At 39.0% G+C, this 19,509-nt stretch overlaps 2 protein-coding genes across 6 annotated transcripts in view; one reads left to right on the top strand and one right to left on the bottom strand.

Moving 5' to 3' along the window:
* The first annotated feature begins 460 nt into the window (after positions 1-460).
* MED28 (mediator complex subunit 28) lies at positions 461-2,421 on the top strand. Its single transcript, XM_033060022.2, has 4 exons — positions 461-617; positions 706-772; positions 1,565-1,677; positions 2,116-2,421. Exons 1-4 carry the CDS (start codon positions 468-470, stop codon positions 2,311-2,313), a joined length of 528 nt encoding a protein of 175 aa, XP_032915913.1. The 5' UTR covers positions 461-467; the 3' UTR covers positions 2,314-2,421.
* A 1,476-nt stretch (positions 2,422-3,897) lies between these two features.
* FAM184B (family with sequence similarity 184 member B) overlaps positions 3,898-19,509 on the bottom strand; it is a 43,583-nt gene continuing 27,971 nt past the window's right edge. For 2 of the 5 annotated variants that reach the window (XM_033060016.2, XM_033060018.1), the window contains 9 exons: positions 15,492-15,704; positions 14,163-14,316; positions 12,488-12,600; positions 11,895-12,079; positions 8,677-8,823; positions 7,266-7,383; positions 6,981-7,085; positions 6,122-6,327; positions 3,898-4,652 (listed from right to left, as the gene is read on the bottom strand). In XM_033060016.2, coding sequence (XP_032915907.1) covers positions 4,562-4,652; positions 6,122-6,327; positions 6,981-7,085; positions 7,266-7,383; positions 8,677-8,823; positions 11,895-12,079; positions 12,488-12,600; positions 14,163-14,316; positions 15,492-15,704 — 1,332 coding nt within the window. In that variant the 3' untranslated portion in view covers positions 3,898-4,561. Of the gene's footprint in view, positions 4,653-6,121; positions 6,348-6,980; positions 7,086-7,265; positions 7,384-8,676; positions 8,824-11,894; positions 12,080-12,487; positions 12,601-14,162; positions 14,317-15,491; positions 15,705-19,509 lie in introns of those variants that run through there. The other 3 variants (XM_033060017.2, XM_033060020.2, XM_033060021.2) reach the window with 3 other exon arrangements.

The raw sequence follows: 19,509 nt of genomic DNA, 5'->3' as shown, positions 1-19,509 counted from the left end.
CTATGAGGAGGATGGAGGGTGTGGAGCATCTCTTATGGGTAGAGACTGCAGGAGCTAGGTCTGGTTAGTAGTCTGGAGAAGTCTAAGAAGGGGTCTCATCAATACATTACACTGTCTCTTAGTTCCAAGGAATCTCGTTCTCAGCGGTGCCCAGCTCCAGGCCGAGAAGCCGCGGCCATGACCGAGCCCACACAGAGCGGCTGCCTGAGGGTCCGGCCCTCAGCGGGCGGGGCCCGCCCCGCTCCCGCCCTCGCCGCTCCCGCCCCGCTCCCGCCCCGCTCCCGCCCCGCTCCCGCCCTCGCCGCTCCCGCCCCGCTCCCGCCCCGCTCCCGCCCCGCTCCCGCCCCGCTCCCGCCCTCGCCGCTCCCGCCCCGCTCCCGCCCCGCTCCCGCCCCGCTCCCGCCCTCGCCGCTCCCGCCCCGCTCCCGCCCCGCTCCCGCCCCGCTCCCGCCCTCGCCGCTGCCGCCATGGCGGGCGCGCTGGGCGGGATGTTCGGCTCCCAGGGCCCGGGGCCACCGCCACCGGGGCCTCCCGGCCCGCCCGGTCTCATCCCGCCGCCCGCGGGGCCGCGCAACCCCAACAACACGCTGGTGGACGAGCTGGAAGCGTCCTTCGAGGTGAGCGGGGCAGCCGCGGGCGGGCGCTGCGCTGCCTGCGCCGGCCCCCCGCAGCCCTCAGCGCGGTGCTTCCCTCCCTCTCCCGCAGGCCTGCTTCGCCTCGCTGGTGAGCCAGGACTATGTGAACGGCACGGACCAGGAGGAGATCCGCACCGGTGAGCCCTTCCCTTCCCGGGGAACGCTGCTGGCAGCCAGGGCAGGAAAGAAGCCCGTCAGGGAATGCCCGGGCTCTGGTGGGAAGGGCGCAGTGTGTCACGGCTCCTGAGGTTCGGTGGGGTTGTATTGGCGTGCACTGAAGTGCGTTTCAGGCACCAGGGAGGTGATGTGGTGCCTTGGGAAGCTGTATGAAGCAGTAACGGGAGATGGGAAAGGCCAGACCAGGCGGTGCTTTAGGGCGAGGTGGAATAAATAGTGGTGTGAACAGGAGTTTGAAAAGTGGCCCTTGACTACGCCTTAAAAGTGCAGTTGTCTCTGAAAATTTTCTGAAACTTCACTCAAATGGCGTTTGAAAATCGGCATAAATGCTTTTCAAAACTCCTTTTTGGATATTTGGTCATATTCATGTGCTGGCCTGGAACAGCTTTTGTTTCATAAAAGTATTGTGTAGCATATGAGGACAGAATATTCTCAATAAGTGCATATTTTAGAACCCTACACTGAGCTTGTTGCTTAGGCATGCAACCAAGTTCCATCAATTGTTTTATTACTACTTAATCAGAAGTGAACCCAGGAGGAAGTGCACTTCTAAAATAACTTGTAAGTTTGCAAAGCAGTGTCTTACAGAGGGACTTACTGGTTTATAAATACATTATTTTAGATATTCTGAAAATTTTTATTCTAGAAGGTACTGTGAAAAGTGCTTTTAATAACTAGACTGCTACCATTACTAGCCTGAAATATTTTCTTTTTTGGAAGCTGTTCTTTCAATATTGTTACTGTATGTTTAGGTGTTGATCAGTGCATCCAGAAGTTTCTGGATGTTGCAAGACAAACTGAATGCTTTTTTCTACAAAAAAGACTGCAGCTGTCAGTCCAGAAACCAGAACAAGTAATTAAAGAGGTACGTTAATTTGCCTGTCCCGTACTAGATCAGATAAACTATAACCTTAATCACTGTTCATAATTTTGGGTTTCTCAACATGATGATGTATCTTAAGTTGGTAGAACTTGACTGTTACCATAACTCTCACCATGAACCTGGAGAAGCTGGATACCTGCTGCTGTGTAGAGTATTGGAACACAGTTCATAATTCATTGGAAGAGACAAAAAGTTAGTCAGATTTTGCTGGGGATGGTGATGTCTGAAATATGTGACATAGGTGAGCAGCACTAGTGTGTTCACAGTGCTTTCCCTCTGTATCATTAGACACTTCCATTATTCTGTTTTTCTACTGTAAGAGCAGCTTGAAAGCTCAAAAGCTAAAAAAGTTACATGCTCTTTATGTGAGGCAGTTATTCTTTTGAATTGTTTACTAATATACAATTTTTTCATCTTTAGGATGTTTCAGAATTAAGAAATGAATTGCAGAGAAAAGAAGCATTAATTCAGAAGCATTTGAGTAAACTGCGACACTGGCAACAGGTCCTAGAAGACATCAGTGTACAGCACAAAAAGCCTGCAGAAATGCCTCAAGGTCCATTAGCTTACCTAGAACAAGCATCTGCGAATATTCCTGCTCCAATGAAGCAAACATAATCTTCAGTTTACACAGCTCAATATTTTAAAAGCAATGGTGTTCTTTGTATGCTTTTTGTATAATGTAATTTGTACCACAATTATAATTAAAACAATTAAGCCAAGTAAGTTTCTTCTTCTTTTCTTTTATTACAGAAATATGGATTGGCTTTTTGTTGTAATGGAAAATACTCAGAGTTACTGTTCAGGGTGCTTTCTGGTGTGTCTCTCAGAGCACATCCTGTTCCTTCTAGAGAGGGTGGCCCTTACTTTTCGCTCTGTCTTTTTGGTATGATCAAAATATTTACGAAGATTAGTGTTTGAATTTTCTGAAATATTTAAATGTTTTGTGATCCAGTAATTATCCATGAATACCACTGCAGAAATGCCTTTAGAATTGTCTATATGTAGGTAAAATCACTTTTTTTTAAAGTGAATTGTCACTCTTCACGGACTGGCTCGCCTCATGAAAGGTGTCTTGGGATATACAAATTTGGTTCTTACAGGATGAATTGAAATGGAAGAATGCACACAAAAGGGTGGGATATGTAATGCAGGCCTTGTGTTACTGATGTTCTGACTCTCAGGTTACTGAAGAGATGTTCCAAAATACCTAGCCCCAAAATATAGACCACTCATTGTGAAGGTACAGTCACCACCACTGTCCAGTATACAGAATTACCATCTACTGCAGTGCTCTATTTAATAAGGTAAATGTAGCTAACAAAGACTTTTTTGAGGTCTGTCTGACCTCCAAAAAGAGTCCTACATGTGTATTACTAAGCAACAAATCTAATTCATTCATGTAACCCCTTTTCTACACATACTCCTTTAGGGGCAGAGTTGAATAATTAATTGTTGTACCCCTGGAAATAAGAATTGCTAATTGTGTATTGAAATTTCCAGTGTTCTTGAGGCAGCATGGATGAAAAGTAATGAAAACAGTGCTGTACATTTCCATCCTCACAGATGCCAAGGAACCCATCAGTGTTACTGTATACACAGTTTCATTTCTTTCTTAAATACAAGTATGAAAAGTACCTTTTTGCCATATCTACTCCCAAAGTCACTTTTCTAAAGCATTTCCCCTTGGAAAAAATACTAGATAACTGGGATGGAAATTACTGGCCTGTAGAAGCTTCCACCTTTGCGCCACCAGTGAGATGCAGTGGCTGTTTTGTATGGACTGTTTGCATCTGGTGGTGTAGCTCTTGCTGGCTGTTGGATGTAAGAAGATGTTAGGCTGGAGATACACCTCTTTGCACATGTACAATTTCTTTAGGTAGCTGGGCCCTGATGGTTGAAACTTAATGGGGATTCAAAGCAATTGAAGAGGAACTATCCCATCTTAAACAGCAGGCTGCTGGTTGCACAGTTCCCTGCCTTTCACACTTACTGGGTTAATTGCCCAAGAGTCAATTCTTCATGGGTTCTTTCCTGCCAGCAAAGAATTAGCATGATCTAATAAATGTAGTCATTCCCCCATTTTGTTTTTATGTGGACATAATATGGAGATAAAAGGTACAAGGGTGAAGTTGCCATCAGTATGGAACTCAGTGTACAAGTCTTACTTCAGCATAAGATAGAACTCTTCTGAAAAACATAGAAATTGGACAATTTACAAGCTTTAATGTTCATACTTACACATCATCCTAATTTTTCAGGCTGATACATATATTGAAATTCAATGGGAATATTACATAGTAATGCTGACTATACAAAGCAGTTTATGAAGCAAACCAGAAATGATTTCTAAGCCAGCCTGCTATAAACATGCTATTTTTGAAGGTGTACCACATGCTGTGCAGCTTAAATTTTATTAAACTAAAAGCATTAAAAATTTTAAAATTACATTGTTATATGCAGAACTTATTTTAAATAGCTGATGAAGCCAGCATATAAATGTACAGAAGGAAGACCTTTTTTCAGCTGGTGCCAAATTGACAGAATGTATCAGAATCCAAATTCCATATTTAATGAAATTGTGGAGTGATACAGTCTCTTCATTAAAAAGTTTTTTTCATATAACTGTATCCAAACTTTTCCTTCATTTCTTACAGAAGTTTTTAAAAAAAAGAGCATTTTCCCAAAATTTATGCCTGAAACTCCATAGTTACTAGATATAAGAGAGTGTAGGTATTTCCTAACTTTACTTAGAAATTACATGGGGTTTTTTTTCTTCCCTTAAATTATCTATTGGATTATCATTCCTAAAAAGAAAACAGGAATGACTTTTATAATAATTCTGGAAGTATGGAAATAGTTTGCTTTAAAATGAAAAATACTTAGTAAACCATTCTTGATGCTGAGGGTCTTGTTTTTGGTCATCTTTGGTTTGTGATGGTTCATTGCCATGTGTCCTGTGCAAACAAATAAGCATTAGCATCACCAACCTACTTACTTACAATCTTACCAACATGTAATACTTTTCCTAGAAAGACTCATCATCCCATGAATGGTTCTGTGCTCACATGAGTGGATGAGGCCAAAAGGTGCCAGCTACACTTTTAGTGGGATCTGTGCCAGCCTGGTAACTGGACTAGCAGCACTGGTGGTAACATGAAGAAAAGCATGAAGCAGAGCTTAACAGCTATGGAAAAACATTTGAACATAGTTCTTAACTTGACACCCCCCAAAAAATTAAACAAAAGTATGCTTCAAGGACATGTCTTGAAAATCAGTGAATGGCATCTGCAATTCACGCTTAAAAATATGAAATACAATTTATACGTTAAAAATGTTGGGTAAAAGTTCTACTTGAAATGGAAAGATTTATCTGAACACTACCATAATCAATCCTATTACATAGTCCCTGATTTTCCACAATTCAGGATTTTTTAACATATGATAACAAATAGGACTTATGATTGATTCAAAAGAATTAAGCAAGTAGCATCCAAGCAACCCTCAGTCTCCCTGTATGTTTTTTTCCTTTAAAAACAGAAATCCCATTTGCCTTGGCAGTCATCTGGCATGACACAGCATGTTTGTATCTCCAAGAAGTGTGAATTGCCAAACAGGATCTAAGCCTGTGTCCCAGGTTGTTTTCGTCAGCAGTTAGCACCATCTGCCCCCTAGGAAAGAACTCTCTTGCACATAATTTACAGGATAAGTAATCTCCACCAGGAGATAGGTGAGAAGGCTGGATTTTGTCCTGAAATAGTGGTGAGGTTTGGGGATTTTTAAACTGTATATTAGCTATATATACTTTTAGCTATTTCTTGAAGAGACAGTTTATGTTATAAAACACTGAACATCATTTACATAACTCATAAATTTGAAGAATTGAAGCTCATCAGAGAGAAAAAAACCAAAGAACTATCTGCTAATCAGTTTTCAAGTCTCTAACCTTTTCCAAATGAGCAGCCTAGATGCATTCAAATATCTCCTAAAACAAAAACATGCCATCTACATCTACCAAGTGCGAGGTGAGGCAATAAAAATAAGGAAGATACAGAAGACACACATCCTTAACAGAACTGAAAGATGCCATGTTCACAATTAACTGCATTCTTATCTAAACACTTGCAGCTCTTTTTCTGTTTTTCATGTGTGTGTGTGTCGGTGTGTGTGTTTTTTGGTTGCTCGTTTGGGTTTCAGGATTTTTTTCCCTACCAGGATGGGTTGCAAGCATAAGGTCTGCTGGACAAGGATTATAGCCCACTTTTGCAACAAAGTTCTGGATCTCTCTGCAGAAAACCAAACACACAGAATTCACTGCACAGTGGAACCTTACATCATTGTGTATTTCCACATGTCAAATGTGTTTGAATTTCCTAGAAGATTCTAAATATGAATTAATTTCTTGTCATACAAAATAGACAAATACCTTGTGGCAGCACTGCTGTCTGAGGGCTGTGTTGATGGAGAGCCCACCCCGAGGCAGCCAGAACTCCGGTCTAAGCTTGTAGATTTTGTTATTTGAGGAGCACTTCTTTTTGATCTCAAGTCACAGCTCAAAAAGCTCTTTGCATAGGAAGCTAAATTCGGAACACTGACAACACGACTGGGCACCTCAACTGTTTTCTTCTGCTGCTTTTTATTGTAACAGAAAACTTCATTACATACACATTTTTTACAATTTATTCAATGAAACCTCAAGAATACCTGATTCCCAAATATCTTACAAGGAACACCCAAATAGGAAGACTTCTATCTTTTTCTATAGGCATTTAAATTAAATTCTCAGGGTATGCTGTGAGTATCCATGGATTTTATCATCCAATGAGAACAACTTGTGTATTTGACCCTGAGATTTTAGACACATCAAGGTGCTTTCCACCAATTTGACTTCCCTTCTTTCTATAGCTATTTGTAGACAATATCATGCAGAGGGGCTGGAATGACAAAGGGCAGGTACCAAGCAACTCAAACAGATTCATAATTTTCCTCAATGCATGCAGTACCCCAATTAGCAACGCCCAAATCTGCAAGCAATGATCATGCCTATCCCAGTGAAAAACTGATGTCACAGTTCTAGTGGTTTATATCAGTTTAAACACCTGTTATCTATGCTACATATATATTTCTAATTAATTTCTCCTATGCGCAACAAGTGACTGTAGGCTGGCACTGGAAAGAATTCTGATAATGAATAATATAATCATAAAAAATTGATAGCATTTTTATTGTCCTGATTGCCTATATGATTCAAACAGTAATAAAAACTATTTAATCACATTACTCACCTTCATGAAGGGAGTCAGGCATGCTGTATTAGGGTTGAAAGAAAATGATCGATTCCTGTAAGATTCAGCGTTGGCTGAAAATGAATGTTGACATTTTCTTCCTTCCTGAAGGGAAACAAAGTTATGTATATAGAAACATGTATTTGTTGAAAGCTGATGTGGAAAGTTACATTTGTCAAAGTATTCCAGAACAGAAAGAAACCAGTCTGAAGCAATGTGTGAACACTGAATAGAGCCTTGCAATAGATTTCAAAATACGTATGTCCATATAAAAAGCAGTCTTACCACCAGCTGCTTGATAATCTCCTCTTTCTCACTTAATTTGTCTTGCAGACAGTTTATAAGGTGTGTATCTTCAGGCCTGGACTCCCACTTTCTTGACTTTTCTTCTAATTCTTTAAGTCTGTACCGAAGAAAATGTAGACCAGAAAAAAACTTCCTCAGATTAAAGAGACACCTCAGATGTCCTCTGCCCTATGTTCAAGACTGAAATGCAGGGACATAGCCAAGCCTTTCCAATAAAACAGGATTTTTAAAAAATGGACGCCTGTATGTGGTTTATGTAGACATATAGAATCTTCTGGAGTTCCAAAATAAATTGCCAGGGTTAATCCACAGCACGTGTCCAGTGTAAAATCTGGTCCCTTGTGTAAAATAGTAACAAGCTTGAACATCATATTGCTGGTCTAGCTTCCTAAAGAAAGAAATCAGTGTCCAAGTATCTGTACATATCTATATCTATCTATTTGTTCTCTTTTCTGACCCAGTAACTTTGGAATCCTCAATTACTCAATTCCTGTAACTTTCATGAAGACAGGCACAGGCTTGGATGTACATGCTGCATCAGCAACCCTGCTAAGTAGTCTGTAGTCTGAGTTCAGCTTTTAAATTCTCTTAATCAGGGGAAAAGATTCAAATGATAATTACACATTGTTAGATATGGTGTGGAAACATACATTTGATTGAGCCATAAGAACACAAGTCATTATTTCATCAGACAGGTTCAAGAATTTTGTTGCTTGAGAAACTGAATGCTGTGATTCAGCTGCCATAATCAGGACACATACTGAGAAATGTATTACAGAATATAGAACACAATTTTGTGTTTTTTTCATGTGTGGGTAAACATTTTTGAGAGGACCACCCCTCACTCATATCATCTTAGAGTTATCTCTGAGTTAAAAAAAAAAAGATAAATCTTTACATCTGAATGGTTTAAAGGTTAGAGGCCTGCTTACAGCACCACAAAACTTTTTAAATCCACAGGGGGCTGCAAACTGCATTTATTTACATGAGCATCATTTTCTTTGGAAATTTTTAAGGGAATGAGAATGAGGTTAAGGTTTTACTCAACGATGCTGCTCTGCTGAACAAAATTAAGTACAAGATCATGATCGAGGTTTCTGGTATCATCTGTGACACAGATGATTTTAAGTTTCATAAAATTCCTGGATCCTACATGCAAGTTTTAATTTAATTTAATTTTCATGTATAGTGCTTTAGATTAAACAATATGCAGAATTCATTACAATGTATCTGGGTCTTTTTGGTTTGCAAAGATAATACCTACACATTCCTATTTTGATTCCTTATAATATTTTACTTATGGTGAATAAAAACTGTACATACTAAGAAGAATAAATACAAATAGAACTAATTTCCAGCATGAGCCAGAGTTTATTGTTAAATTACTTACGCAGTGTCTAAGGAGAAAATCTTTGCTTGGAGATGTGCCTGAGTGCTGCTGAAATCAGATACTATGTTTTCAATTTCCTTCCGGTGATCTCGTTTCAGTATGTCCAGTTCTTTTTTATGCTTGATATTGAGGTCTTCTACCAGTAGCCTTTCATTGGTATTAAAATATGTCTGAATTCTCAGATTTCAATACTAGTTTATTATCTTTTATCAAAACATGCAGTTTTGAGGTGTTTTATTGATTGCAAAGGTAGCTCACTGGGTAAAGATCTGGCTTCTGCCTACTGATTTAACTTTGAAATTTTGGTTGCAATATGAGAAAAAATATTTTAACACTGAGGAAGAGAAAAATTAATCTGAAAAGTACTTGACCTTCACCCTTCAGGAAATGGAAGGTCTATTCCATATAATGATGCTATTGATATTCTGTCTAGAGTTAGTTTGTACATCAGTCTTAATGATAAAACATTACAACAAAGTACCATAGGAACTTATTTGTATTAAGCAAAATTATGTTGAATTATCTGGGATTTTAACATGAGACTCTCATACCAGAAACATTTAATACTGCCTACCATCATCCTAAAACTAAAAAAAAAACCACTAAAAAAAAAAAAAAAAAAGAAGGTAAAGAAATGTTGTAACAATGCTTTTAATTATAACATTAATTTTTTTCAGACAATATATTTTGGAAGATACTGCTTTATGATTAACACCATAAACTGAAAACTAAAGAATGCCTAATATTGTCTCAAGTCTAACCATAACACTGCATTCTAATACCAATCCCAAAAGCAATAGGCATCTATTGAAGAATCATAATTTGATTTTTGTTTGCTATTGCTTGGAGAAATGTTTTCATTAACTCAATAGATAGCCCTTGTTCTAGTTTGGTCTAATGGTTTACTAATTAAAATAGACATGCTCAGCTCAGCATATTAACAATTGCGATTTTCAAAAAAGACATTCAGTTTATCTTTCATTTTCCTCTATCTCCTTTTAAATATATTCCCAAGTCTGTTTCACTTATTTCTGAAAGGCTTCAGGAAAAAGGTCCATGAAAGGTTTCTCTCATTGAAATCAAAGCACAGCCATGTAAGTGACTGATTTGGTACTCAGCATAAAATGAGCAGCAGAAGAATAAGGACAAAAAAGGGAGAAGGATGAAATGAATCTTCAGGAGTAAAATATTCTCCTCCAGAACAGCCATTTGAGGACTTGTTCTCTCTTCCCATAAAAACACCTTTGTCTGCTCTTATGCTAATCCTTGTAAAACCTTTCGGTACTGGAGGTGGAATTCACACAACTCAAAAGAATGGAAAGAGAATTATTACTTTAAGCAGGTTACTGGTTTCATTTACTTGGCAACAATAGGACTAGTAATTTTAAGTAATTTGTTTTAAAAATTTGTCACATGCAAATAATGAGCCACTATCAGCTTTCAAATCAGAAAAGAAACTGGCATAAGACGGGGGCACTGTTGTTAAAAGTAGAAATAGCAGTTACTTATGTGCACCAATTTAACTATTTCCCTACACAAATTATTGGACTGGCAAAAGCAAACAAGAGCTGCAAATTAGTTTTTCAAGTCTTCCATGGGTTAATTTCAGAGCAGCCTGTATCAAATGCCTAGGTCCACTCCAGTGCTTTGGTCCTACCTCCAGTTATTTGAAGTATTTCTCCTTACATAATTTCCATTAATGCTTCCTTCCCAAATGCTTACTGTGGTAGAGCTATACCATTTATTCCCTGTAAAGAAAATCCTCCAGCCCAGCAGCCTTAGCATTTGAGGCCTTTTAGACCTCATTGCTGACACGTGAATAATTCTTCTCTTCATGAACAGAGGCTGCAAATTCCTTCAAGGTAGCTTGAGGGCATTAATGAAACTCTCTGGTTTGCAATTTTCTCCATTGATCTTGCTTCAAAAGCTTGAAATGAAATTCACTTTGAAGTCAATCTCCAAAGAGTGCAATGGCAAAAAAAAAAAAAAGTTACTCATTCTTTAAATATCTACTGACTGGTAGACAGGAATGGAATTACTCTGGCCACTCTGACAGTCTGCAGAGAGACATTCTATCCATTGAGTGCTTTTCTCTGGACTACATTGGCCATAATTTTAAAGATTCCTTTAAGGGCACACTCTTCTGAAATCCCTTTATATATACAGCTTCTGTAGTTAGGGGCATACATTCTACACTACTGCAAAAATGGATTGAAAAGCAGCCACACACCAGATCCCTCAGTCTCTCTGCAGAGAGAATGTATGTTCATCCACAAATTCCAAAGGATTCAACAGCCACACAAATGCAGTGGGCAGTGAACCCAGTTTTGTCTCCTTTGTAAGTTGCACCAGGGGAGGTTTATGTTGGGTATTGGAAGGATTTCTTCAGAGGAAAGGTGATTAGACATTGGAACGGGCTGCCCAGATGTGTTTAATGAAAGACCGGACATAGCACCCAGTGCCATGGTCTAGCTGACATTGTGGTGTTTGGTCACAGCTTGGACTCAGAGGTCTTTTCCAACCTGATTAATCCTGGGATTCTGCACTTTTTCTGGACAGAAATGGGAAGACTCATTTGCACCTTGTGTGCTGAGTCTGTGGCTACACTAAGACATGATTTTCCTTCTACCAGATGGCCAAGACTCAAGTGACCTTGCCCTTCCTGTGCCCTGACAGCCTCTCACAGTGCCAGGCTCATCATCAGCCCAGAGGCACTGCCAGTATCCACTGGCACTGCCCTTACTTCCTCTGTGCAAAGCTGGCTGCTAAAGACAAAACAAATTCTTAACAGGGCATCTGTTAAGAATACAGTGTCCCCTTTGGAATGAACAGTCCATTGGTTTCAGCTATAGAGAGTATGTATAAAAATCTGATATTTATTCTCAGAGATTTCTATATATTTTTAATAGCTCTTTGGTGAGTTTGGGATTTATGTCTTCCAGTGCCTTTGAAAGGCTGACATTATGCACATTTTCTCAGGTCACTCCTGTGGGGATATACTGGACATACTTTTCTGTGACATATAATGAACAATTAGTTCAAATGCATTATGGCTGGAGGAAAATGTGAAATGAACTACTGCTTTTGCAAAATTCCTAGTTCTAAAATTAGTACTTTGGAAAAAAGATTCTGACATGCATTGCACTTAGAACATCACTCACGCTGGCATTATTATTGAATCTCTAGATAACACTGTCAAGTGTGTATTCAAGGCAAACCTTGTGTGCTGTTTATCTCTATCCTGAAGATGTGTAGCTTCGTGCTTCTGTGACTCCAGCTCAGCACTGAGCAGCTCCATTGTGTCCTTCAAAATTATATTCTCTTTCTTGAGTTCAGAAATTTCACTCTGACATTTTTCCAGTTCATCATGAAGAGATCTGATCTGGTTTTGGCTACTTCCTTCCTAAGAAAAAGGCCAAATTTAGTTATTTATTCACAGTCTCTTATTTTTAATGTTAACATCTTCCTGAAATTGTGTGCACTGCATTTTTGCAATCTGATTTTTCAATTATATGTGCAAGACAAAACCAGTGATCAAAATTCCCTGAATATATTCTGTAGTCTCCAAAGAATTTATTGTATTGTAACATTCCTTCATTTGCTTCTTTTATAGATTCTGATCTTCAATTGGAAAGAAAAAGCCTGCCCATAGGGAAAAAAATTCTGAACATTTAAAGTGAGACATAAAGGCAGAAAATCCATTCCATTTCTGGAAGAGACTGTATACTTTTATTATCACTGGAGAGAGAAATTAGATACTATTGCTTTTGCTAAACACAACATGGCAATGAAGTACAAACTGGTCCCTTGCCTGTTTCTTCTTCATTGTCCTCACACTCCTCAGTTCCATTTGTAATTCTTCTATTTGTTTCTTTAGGTTTGTGCATAATGTCTGTTGCTCAGAGAGTTCCATCCTTAGAGATCCTAGTAACAATCAGACAGACAATCATTTAGGCAATCAGAGGCCAGCTGGATGGGGAAGGCAGATACAGGGAATGTAGATAAAAACATTAGTATATTACATTTTGCTTTGTTCTTCAACTCCTTCCTCATTAAGCATAATGGCATCCTATTACTAGAGAGGTAACTCAGCTGAGCAATGGTAAGATGATAGGGAGCTACAAAAGCATTGAGCCAACATCAGAGTCAGAGAGGTAATCCTGTGACAGTTGTATTGCAGACTACATAATCACACAGTTGTTTCTTCTAATCTTGAACTTTACTGGAGTACCCCTCAGCTTCCCTGTTAATTCAACTGGTGTTCTGTAGAGGGCCGTAAGGCAGACTGAGGAGAGCTCTGGTTGTGTTACAGAAGTATAATGCTTATAATGCTCATCTGTCATACACCGCAACTTTTGTGTATATTAGGTACAAGTTTTTCAAGTACAAGAAAAAAAATTTTATCTCTGTTGTCTCCCTAGAATTTTTCTTGAAGAAAGAATTTATCTATTGAACATATTAACTTTAGAAAGCAAGAAATCTTTCTAGCAAATTTTAATTACTGGCAAAAAAAAACCAAATAAAATTCAGTTTGTATGCAAAATACTTTAAAATTACTCTTTGTTTAATTTAAAAAAACACATTTTATAGATGAGATTTAATAACCTGAGATTAAACCTGGAGACACTACCCATCTTGCTAGTGCAGTGTTATGTTTAGTTCTAAACAGTTTAGGGCACTCTTGAAACTGACTAAACAGTACATAGGGAGCAACTGATCTCCACTGCTGAACTCAATAGAACAGACTTGAAGCACATATAAAAATTCATCTCAACATAGAAGAAAAATAGTAAAGTCATATAAACTACAGTAATTTCACGATTATAAGCCTCACCATTTTGACTAAAATTTTGGTCCGAACCCAGAAGTGCGGCTTATACTCCGGAGCAGCCAATATATGAATGAAGTTCAGAAATTTGCCAACCTGGAAGCGCGAGCCCGCAGCAGCCCGGAGTCGAGCCGGAGCGCACTCGGCCCCAGCAGCAGCAGGGCAGCGCCAAGCTGAGGCCACCTGGCCCCGAGCCGAGCCGGTAAACCCCGCGATCCTGTTACTATTTGGCAACTTTGTGAAAGTTGCACACAAATCCTCGCTGCGAACAAAAGTGCAGCTTACAATCCAGTGCGGCTTATATATGGACAAAGAATGAGACATTGCCAACACCCAGAAGTGCGGCTTATAATCAGGTGCGGCTTATAATCGTGAAATTACTGTAATTATAACTTTCCAATCTAATATGCCTGATAATGCATACTTGAATGTTGTACACCATACTACTCTCTCAGCAATATTTTGCTGCTGACAATTGAGAGCCTGGTTAACAAAGAATATTAAGACCATATTGCTGAAATTGCAGAGTACGAAAAAAGATTCACAAAGACCTGAGATCCCAGAAGATGGGAAAGAAAATGAATGGGATGAAAGTCAGTGGTTCTCAGCATATATATAATCAAGCAGTAGGAACTGTGCATGACATGACACAATATACCTAGCAACAGGGCTTGCTGCTTCTGTATCTGCTCGAGTTCATCATGTAATTCTTTCTTTGCTTTCTCTTCCAAGGTTTGTATTTCCAGCCTATGAGACTGATGTTGGATCTTGAAAGTCTCATTAAATTCCTTTTTCAAACGTTCTTCTGCCTCCTGTAAGCAAAAGTCCCCCCGAAAACAAAGGAGTTAGAGCTTATTTATCAGGTTGTTTTATTTCACTTGTAATGCCAGGAAAAATCTGGCCTTTAATTGTGGAACTTTAATTTTCATCACCACTTTGCAAGATATTTTACCAATGCAAGTATAAAAATGAGCTGAAGTTAATTTTTAAAACTTAATAGATACAAGATAAATTATCAGTATATCACCTCTTAGATTTGTTGTGAATGATGAAATAGTGACACTGATACCTTTGCACTACTTGACATTAGAAAGTTTTATTATTCAACAAAGGCCCCCATATTTGACCTGTTTGTCATTACTTATCACAGTGTGTCAGACAACGGCATCTATCTTTGCTTGTACCACTCTTGGATCATGCTTCCACTGTCATTAGAAGTACTGCTGGCACACTGTAAATGATGGAGCAGTTGCTGTGTAGTGGCTCTGAAAGAAAACTCCTGTCCTCAGTTTCATTCTTACCAACTCACTGCCTTCAGCCTGGTTTTGTCAAACTATGGAATATATAAACAAGATAATAAATTCTACGTACTGAACTCCATGTCTCAATCACATGTACATTTTTCAAGTTGATTTTTTCTCAGACAGCAACAGTCTTTAGAACTTCAGTATATTGCATTAACTTTTTGTCATTCAAATCTAACCTGTCATTGAAACCTTTACAAGCTTTGATTATCTGCTTACTGAATTGATTTCTTGAAGGTATATAAGGCAATACACATCACTGTATGTGTCTATTATACTTCTTATGTATTTATGTATAAACTAATAATGGATGAAAAATCATAAAACTGAGTCCTGTTATTAATACACTCAGGAATTCCCTTGTATTTCTGAAGCAGATGCACAGATAAAGGAGCTTGTATTCATTGCAGCCCAACTGTAGGGTATGTTATATTCACACTGTGGTCTAAGTTAAAATGCTAAAATTATAAAAAACCAAAAATCCCACACATCACCAACCAACCCACCCCTCCCAGCCTGATGAAGAAGAGGTTTCAAAATCATAGAATAATTCATTATGTGCAACAATAGCAAGCCATCATTAAACTAATTGGAGGTAACTGTGTTTTGATAATTGACTCTCACTTAGATGGTTTACCCCATAAATATATGTATTTTTTTACATTAGTATGTAGTAAACTGACCTTGAGTTCCTGATTCTTGCTTTCCTCCAACATTTTTAAGACTTTTTGGTGTGATGCCTCCAACTGCAGTTTAACATTTTGATTTTCTTTAATGGTGTTTTGAAGATCCTGCAAAAGCTTCTCTTTTTCTTTGTTGGACTGTAGATTATGTTTCTTCAGTGACTCCTTGAAATTATTTGCTTGTTGTTCCAATATTTGCTTCAGCTGAGCCACCTTCCAGAAAAGTAAGTCAGCAGGACAGGATTAATGGCTATATTCACATGGAGAGGAATTATGTAACACTGAGTACATTTTATGAGCTTGTGTTGCTCTATGAAAAAATAGGAAGATACTTGTTTTGTGCAAGAAGCCCTTTTTTCAGTGAAGAATAACAACCTTTTTGCATATACTGTCTGTTGCTCATCAAGTGCTTTTTAAAAATTTCAAATTGTCTGCATGTCATACGAGCAATCTGTAGTTAAATTGGCACAATAATATGGCACAAACCAGAAGGCAGGCCTAAAGCTCTGCTGAAGCTATCCAACAAAACTGATATATTTAATTTGAAAGAGCACCTAGCTTCATCTGTCTCAGACTGAGTTCACTATTCATCCAGCTGTTTCTTGGCTCCTTCCGTTGTGTCATCCAATAAAACACACACAATAATATTTTATCTGATCAAGCTAGTGAAGAATAATTGCCAAATACTATCATAATGAAAAACATTAATTGTCTTTAATATATCTATGTAATGGGATCTGTCTGTGACCTGGATACACTCCAAGAATACACAGATGTCAGTGCCACTTGCCAACCATACTTTTGTTTCAAGAGATTATGAAATTTTTTTTATTACTTTTTAAAGAAATATGTGGTAAATAGTAAGATGATTTAATCAAAGGGCACTTTGGTTTCTGATTACAGGCAAAAAAACTACTTTGTCTTCACACCTACTGAACTCAAGCCTATGTTTTCCTATATAAAGAAAGGAAATACTGAAGTTTTCAGGTACTGCAGTTCCTTATAAAAGTAACCTTTGACATGAAAGATTTAATGCTGTACAGTCCCTCCTATCAACTGACAGAATATGCATTAGCATCACTACACTCAAGTATGCATTTTTTATGGATTTCCTGAAAATAAAGGGACTGAAAAAAATGTGCCAGAAGAATAGGTTGTATATTTTATAACAGAAAAATTTGAAATAGGAAAAATGTTACTTGGAGTACTTCTTAAGAAAGTTAGTCATCTAGGCAGGAAAGATGAAAAGAGGCCTATATAAACTTCATCTGTGATCATAATGTTATAAACTTCCCCAACTCTTCACAGACAATTATTGCCCCAAAGCACTTCTAACATGAAACAAAAGATCACGCTAACTAGAAATAGGCTGAGCCAGGAACACAATGTAGTGAGAAATCAGATGGAAATGTAGTTTTACAACCATTATTTTCAGTGATTAAGGGGGAAAGCCCTACAGAAATGTATCAGGCATACAAACATATTCTTTCTCATAAGTCCTGCTACTTCCAACATATTAGAGGTTAAGAAACATTTCCATCCTATCAGATTTCCTCCTCCTGTCTTGCAATTAAAAAGGCTTTCAAATCCACCAGTGAAAATCCTTCTCTGGAATGTTTTGCAGTGCCCAAGTATTTTTTTGTGCTTCCTATCTTCTAAACAGATAGCCAGACCCTCAATTTGCTTAAGTTGATAAAGCAGCATTTAAGGCAATGAAACTATGCCAACTCATATCAGTCCAGAATATAGAGTAATTTCACTATTACAAACCACACCATTTTGACCAAAATTTAGCTCACAACCCAGAAGTGCGGCGTACACTCCGGAGCGGCTAACATATTAACTAATTTAGGAAATTTCCAAACCCGGAAGTGAGAGCCTGCAAGCGTGGCGGCACTGCCCGCCCCCAACAAGCACAGCAGCGCTGCCCAGCCTCGATAAGTGCAGCAGTGCAGCTCACCCCTCGCAAGTGCGGCAGCGCCACTCGCCCCCCGCAAGTGCAGCGGTGCTGCCCAGCCCCAACAAGCGCGGTAGCAGTGGCAGCCGGGCACACCGCTCTCCCACTTCCTGGCAGCTGCGGCGAGCGGGGCCAGGGCCACTCCCTGGTGGCCACCCCGAGCAGGGTCGAGCCAGTAAACCCTGCCATGCCGCGATTCTGTTACTATTTGGCAACTTTGTTGCACGCAGGTCCTCGCTGCGAAAAACAGAGCGGCTTATAATTGGGTGCGGCTTGTGCATGGACAAAGAACGAAATGTTTGCCAACACCCGGCGATGTGGCTTATAGTCAGTGCAACTTGTAATCGTGAAATTACTGTATTTGGAAGTTTTCATTATTGATAAAGCAGCAACACTATGAGATTTTGTGTTTTATAATGTCTTCCTGCTGAAAAGCAAAAGTTCTCAAAAAATCTGTACTTTACTTCCATTACTAATGCACTTTTATCCATCAGAATTGCATAAAGTGATCTCAGAGATGTAAACACTACCTAATATAACAGTAATACAGCATAAGAAGTAAAAATAAAATAAAGAAATTGTGTTTTACTGGGTTTTTTAGGCTTATTTCAGAGTTACTTCAATTAAGTTCACAGTAAATAAAATTCCTAAACTTGTGGCAATTCCTGACCAGAGGAATTCCTGACTGTGTTCTTTGGTTGTTATTTGGTGGAATCTTCAATATCTATAAAAACTCTGAGCATTGCATTGTCCAAAGATCTATCATGACGAGCTGATGTTTGCACTGTCATTTTATGTATCTTCTAATTCCACAATAGAACAGAATCATAGAATATTCTGAGAAAAGAATCATAGAATATTCTGAGTTTGAAAGGACCCACAAGGATCATAGAAGTCCCACTCCTGGTCCTGCACAGCAGCATCCCCAGGAGTCACACTACGTGCCTGAGAGCAGTGTCCAAACACTCCTTGAGTTCTGTCAGGTTTGATGCTGTGACCACTTTCCTGGAGAGCCTGTTCCAGTGCCCAGCCACCCTCTAGGAGAAAAACCTATCTCTAATATCCAACCTAAACCCCCCTGACACAATTTCAGGCTATTCCCTTGGGTCTTGTCATTGTCCCCAGAGAGATCAGTGCCTGCCCCTCCTCTTCCCCTCACAACGAAGTTGTAACTTCAGTGAGGTTTCCCCTCAGTCTCTTCTTCTCAAGGCTGAACAGACCAAGTGACCTCAGCTGCTCTTCATACAGCTTCCCCTCAAAAACCTTCATCATCTCTGTAGCCATCCTTTGGACACTTTCTATTAGCTTCATATTTTTCTTATATTGTGGCACCAAGATCCTTTAACAGATGCTGAAGAGATTCTGTAGTTCAAAACCAAGGAACTGGAGGGCCTGAATGAATGAATGAGTGAATGAATGATCCACACAGGATCTCACAGTCTTCCTTCTAAATGACCAAACAGAAGCAAGTCTAATTTCTTTATCCATAGAAATCTTATTAATAAAGAAATACTGCCACTTTGAAGTGCAACCCCAGAGAGATGAAATTATCATGCTTCTGTCTACTCTGCATAGTGCTCCAACTATGTCAGCCCAACTAAAAACGGGTCTTAGGCAGCCAAGGAAGCTATTTTTAGATCTGAAATTGTATCCAGGTTAGAACTGGATTAGTAACAGCACATTGCCTAACCTTTGAGGCGGAAGCTCTGGGCTGAGCCATTGCAGAGCTTCCCAGATGGGAAGCATGCCCTCAGTGAAACATAACATTATACAGTAAATGGTGCTTTCTTGGCTGTGAATATTCATGTACCTATAGCAGGAAACTATTGCAAGTTGAAACAACTTCACTACCTTGGCAATACTGCCAAGTAATTAGTTCAGAAAGTAACTTTTGGAGAAATCAAGAAAAAGGCAAAATTTCTCTTCAAATGGAGTATTTCCTTCTTTTTGAGAGCAGTCACATTCTAGGATACAATAAAACGTTTCTTACTGTATCTGTTCATATTTACCATGATGCTGTGAACATAACACATGGCATGTTATGTACTATTTGATATTATT

The sequence above is a fragment of the Catharus ustulatus genome, chromosome 5 (assembly GCF_009819885.2).
Source record: "Catharus ustulatus isolate bCatUst1 chromosome 5, bCatUst1.pri.v2, whole genome shotgun sequence".
Classification (NCBI taxonomy): domain Eukaryota; kingdom Metazoa; phylum Chordata; class Aves; order Passeriformes; family Turdidae; genus Catharus; species Catharus ustulatus.
The sequence above is the reverse complement of the archived record's forward strand: the minus strand, read 5'-3'. Positions and strand labels throughout refer to the sequence as shown.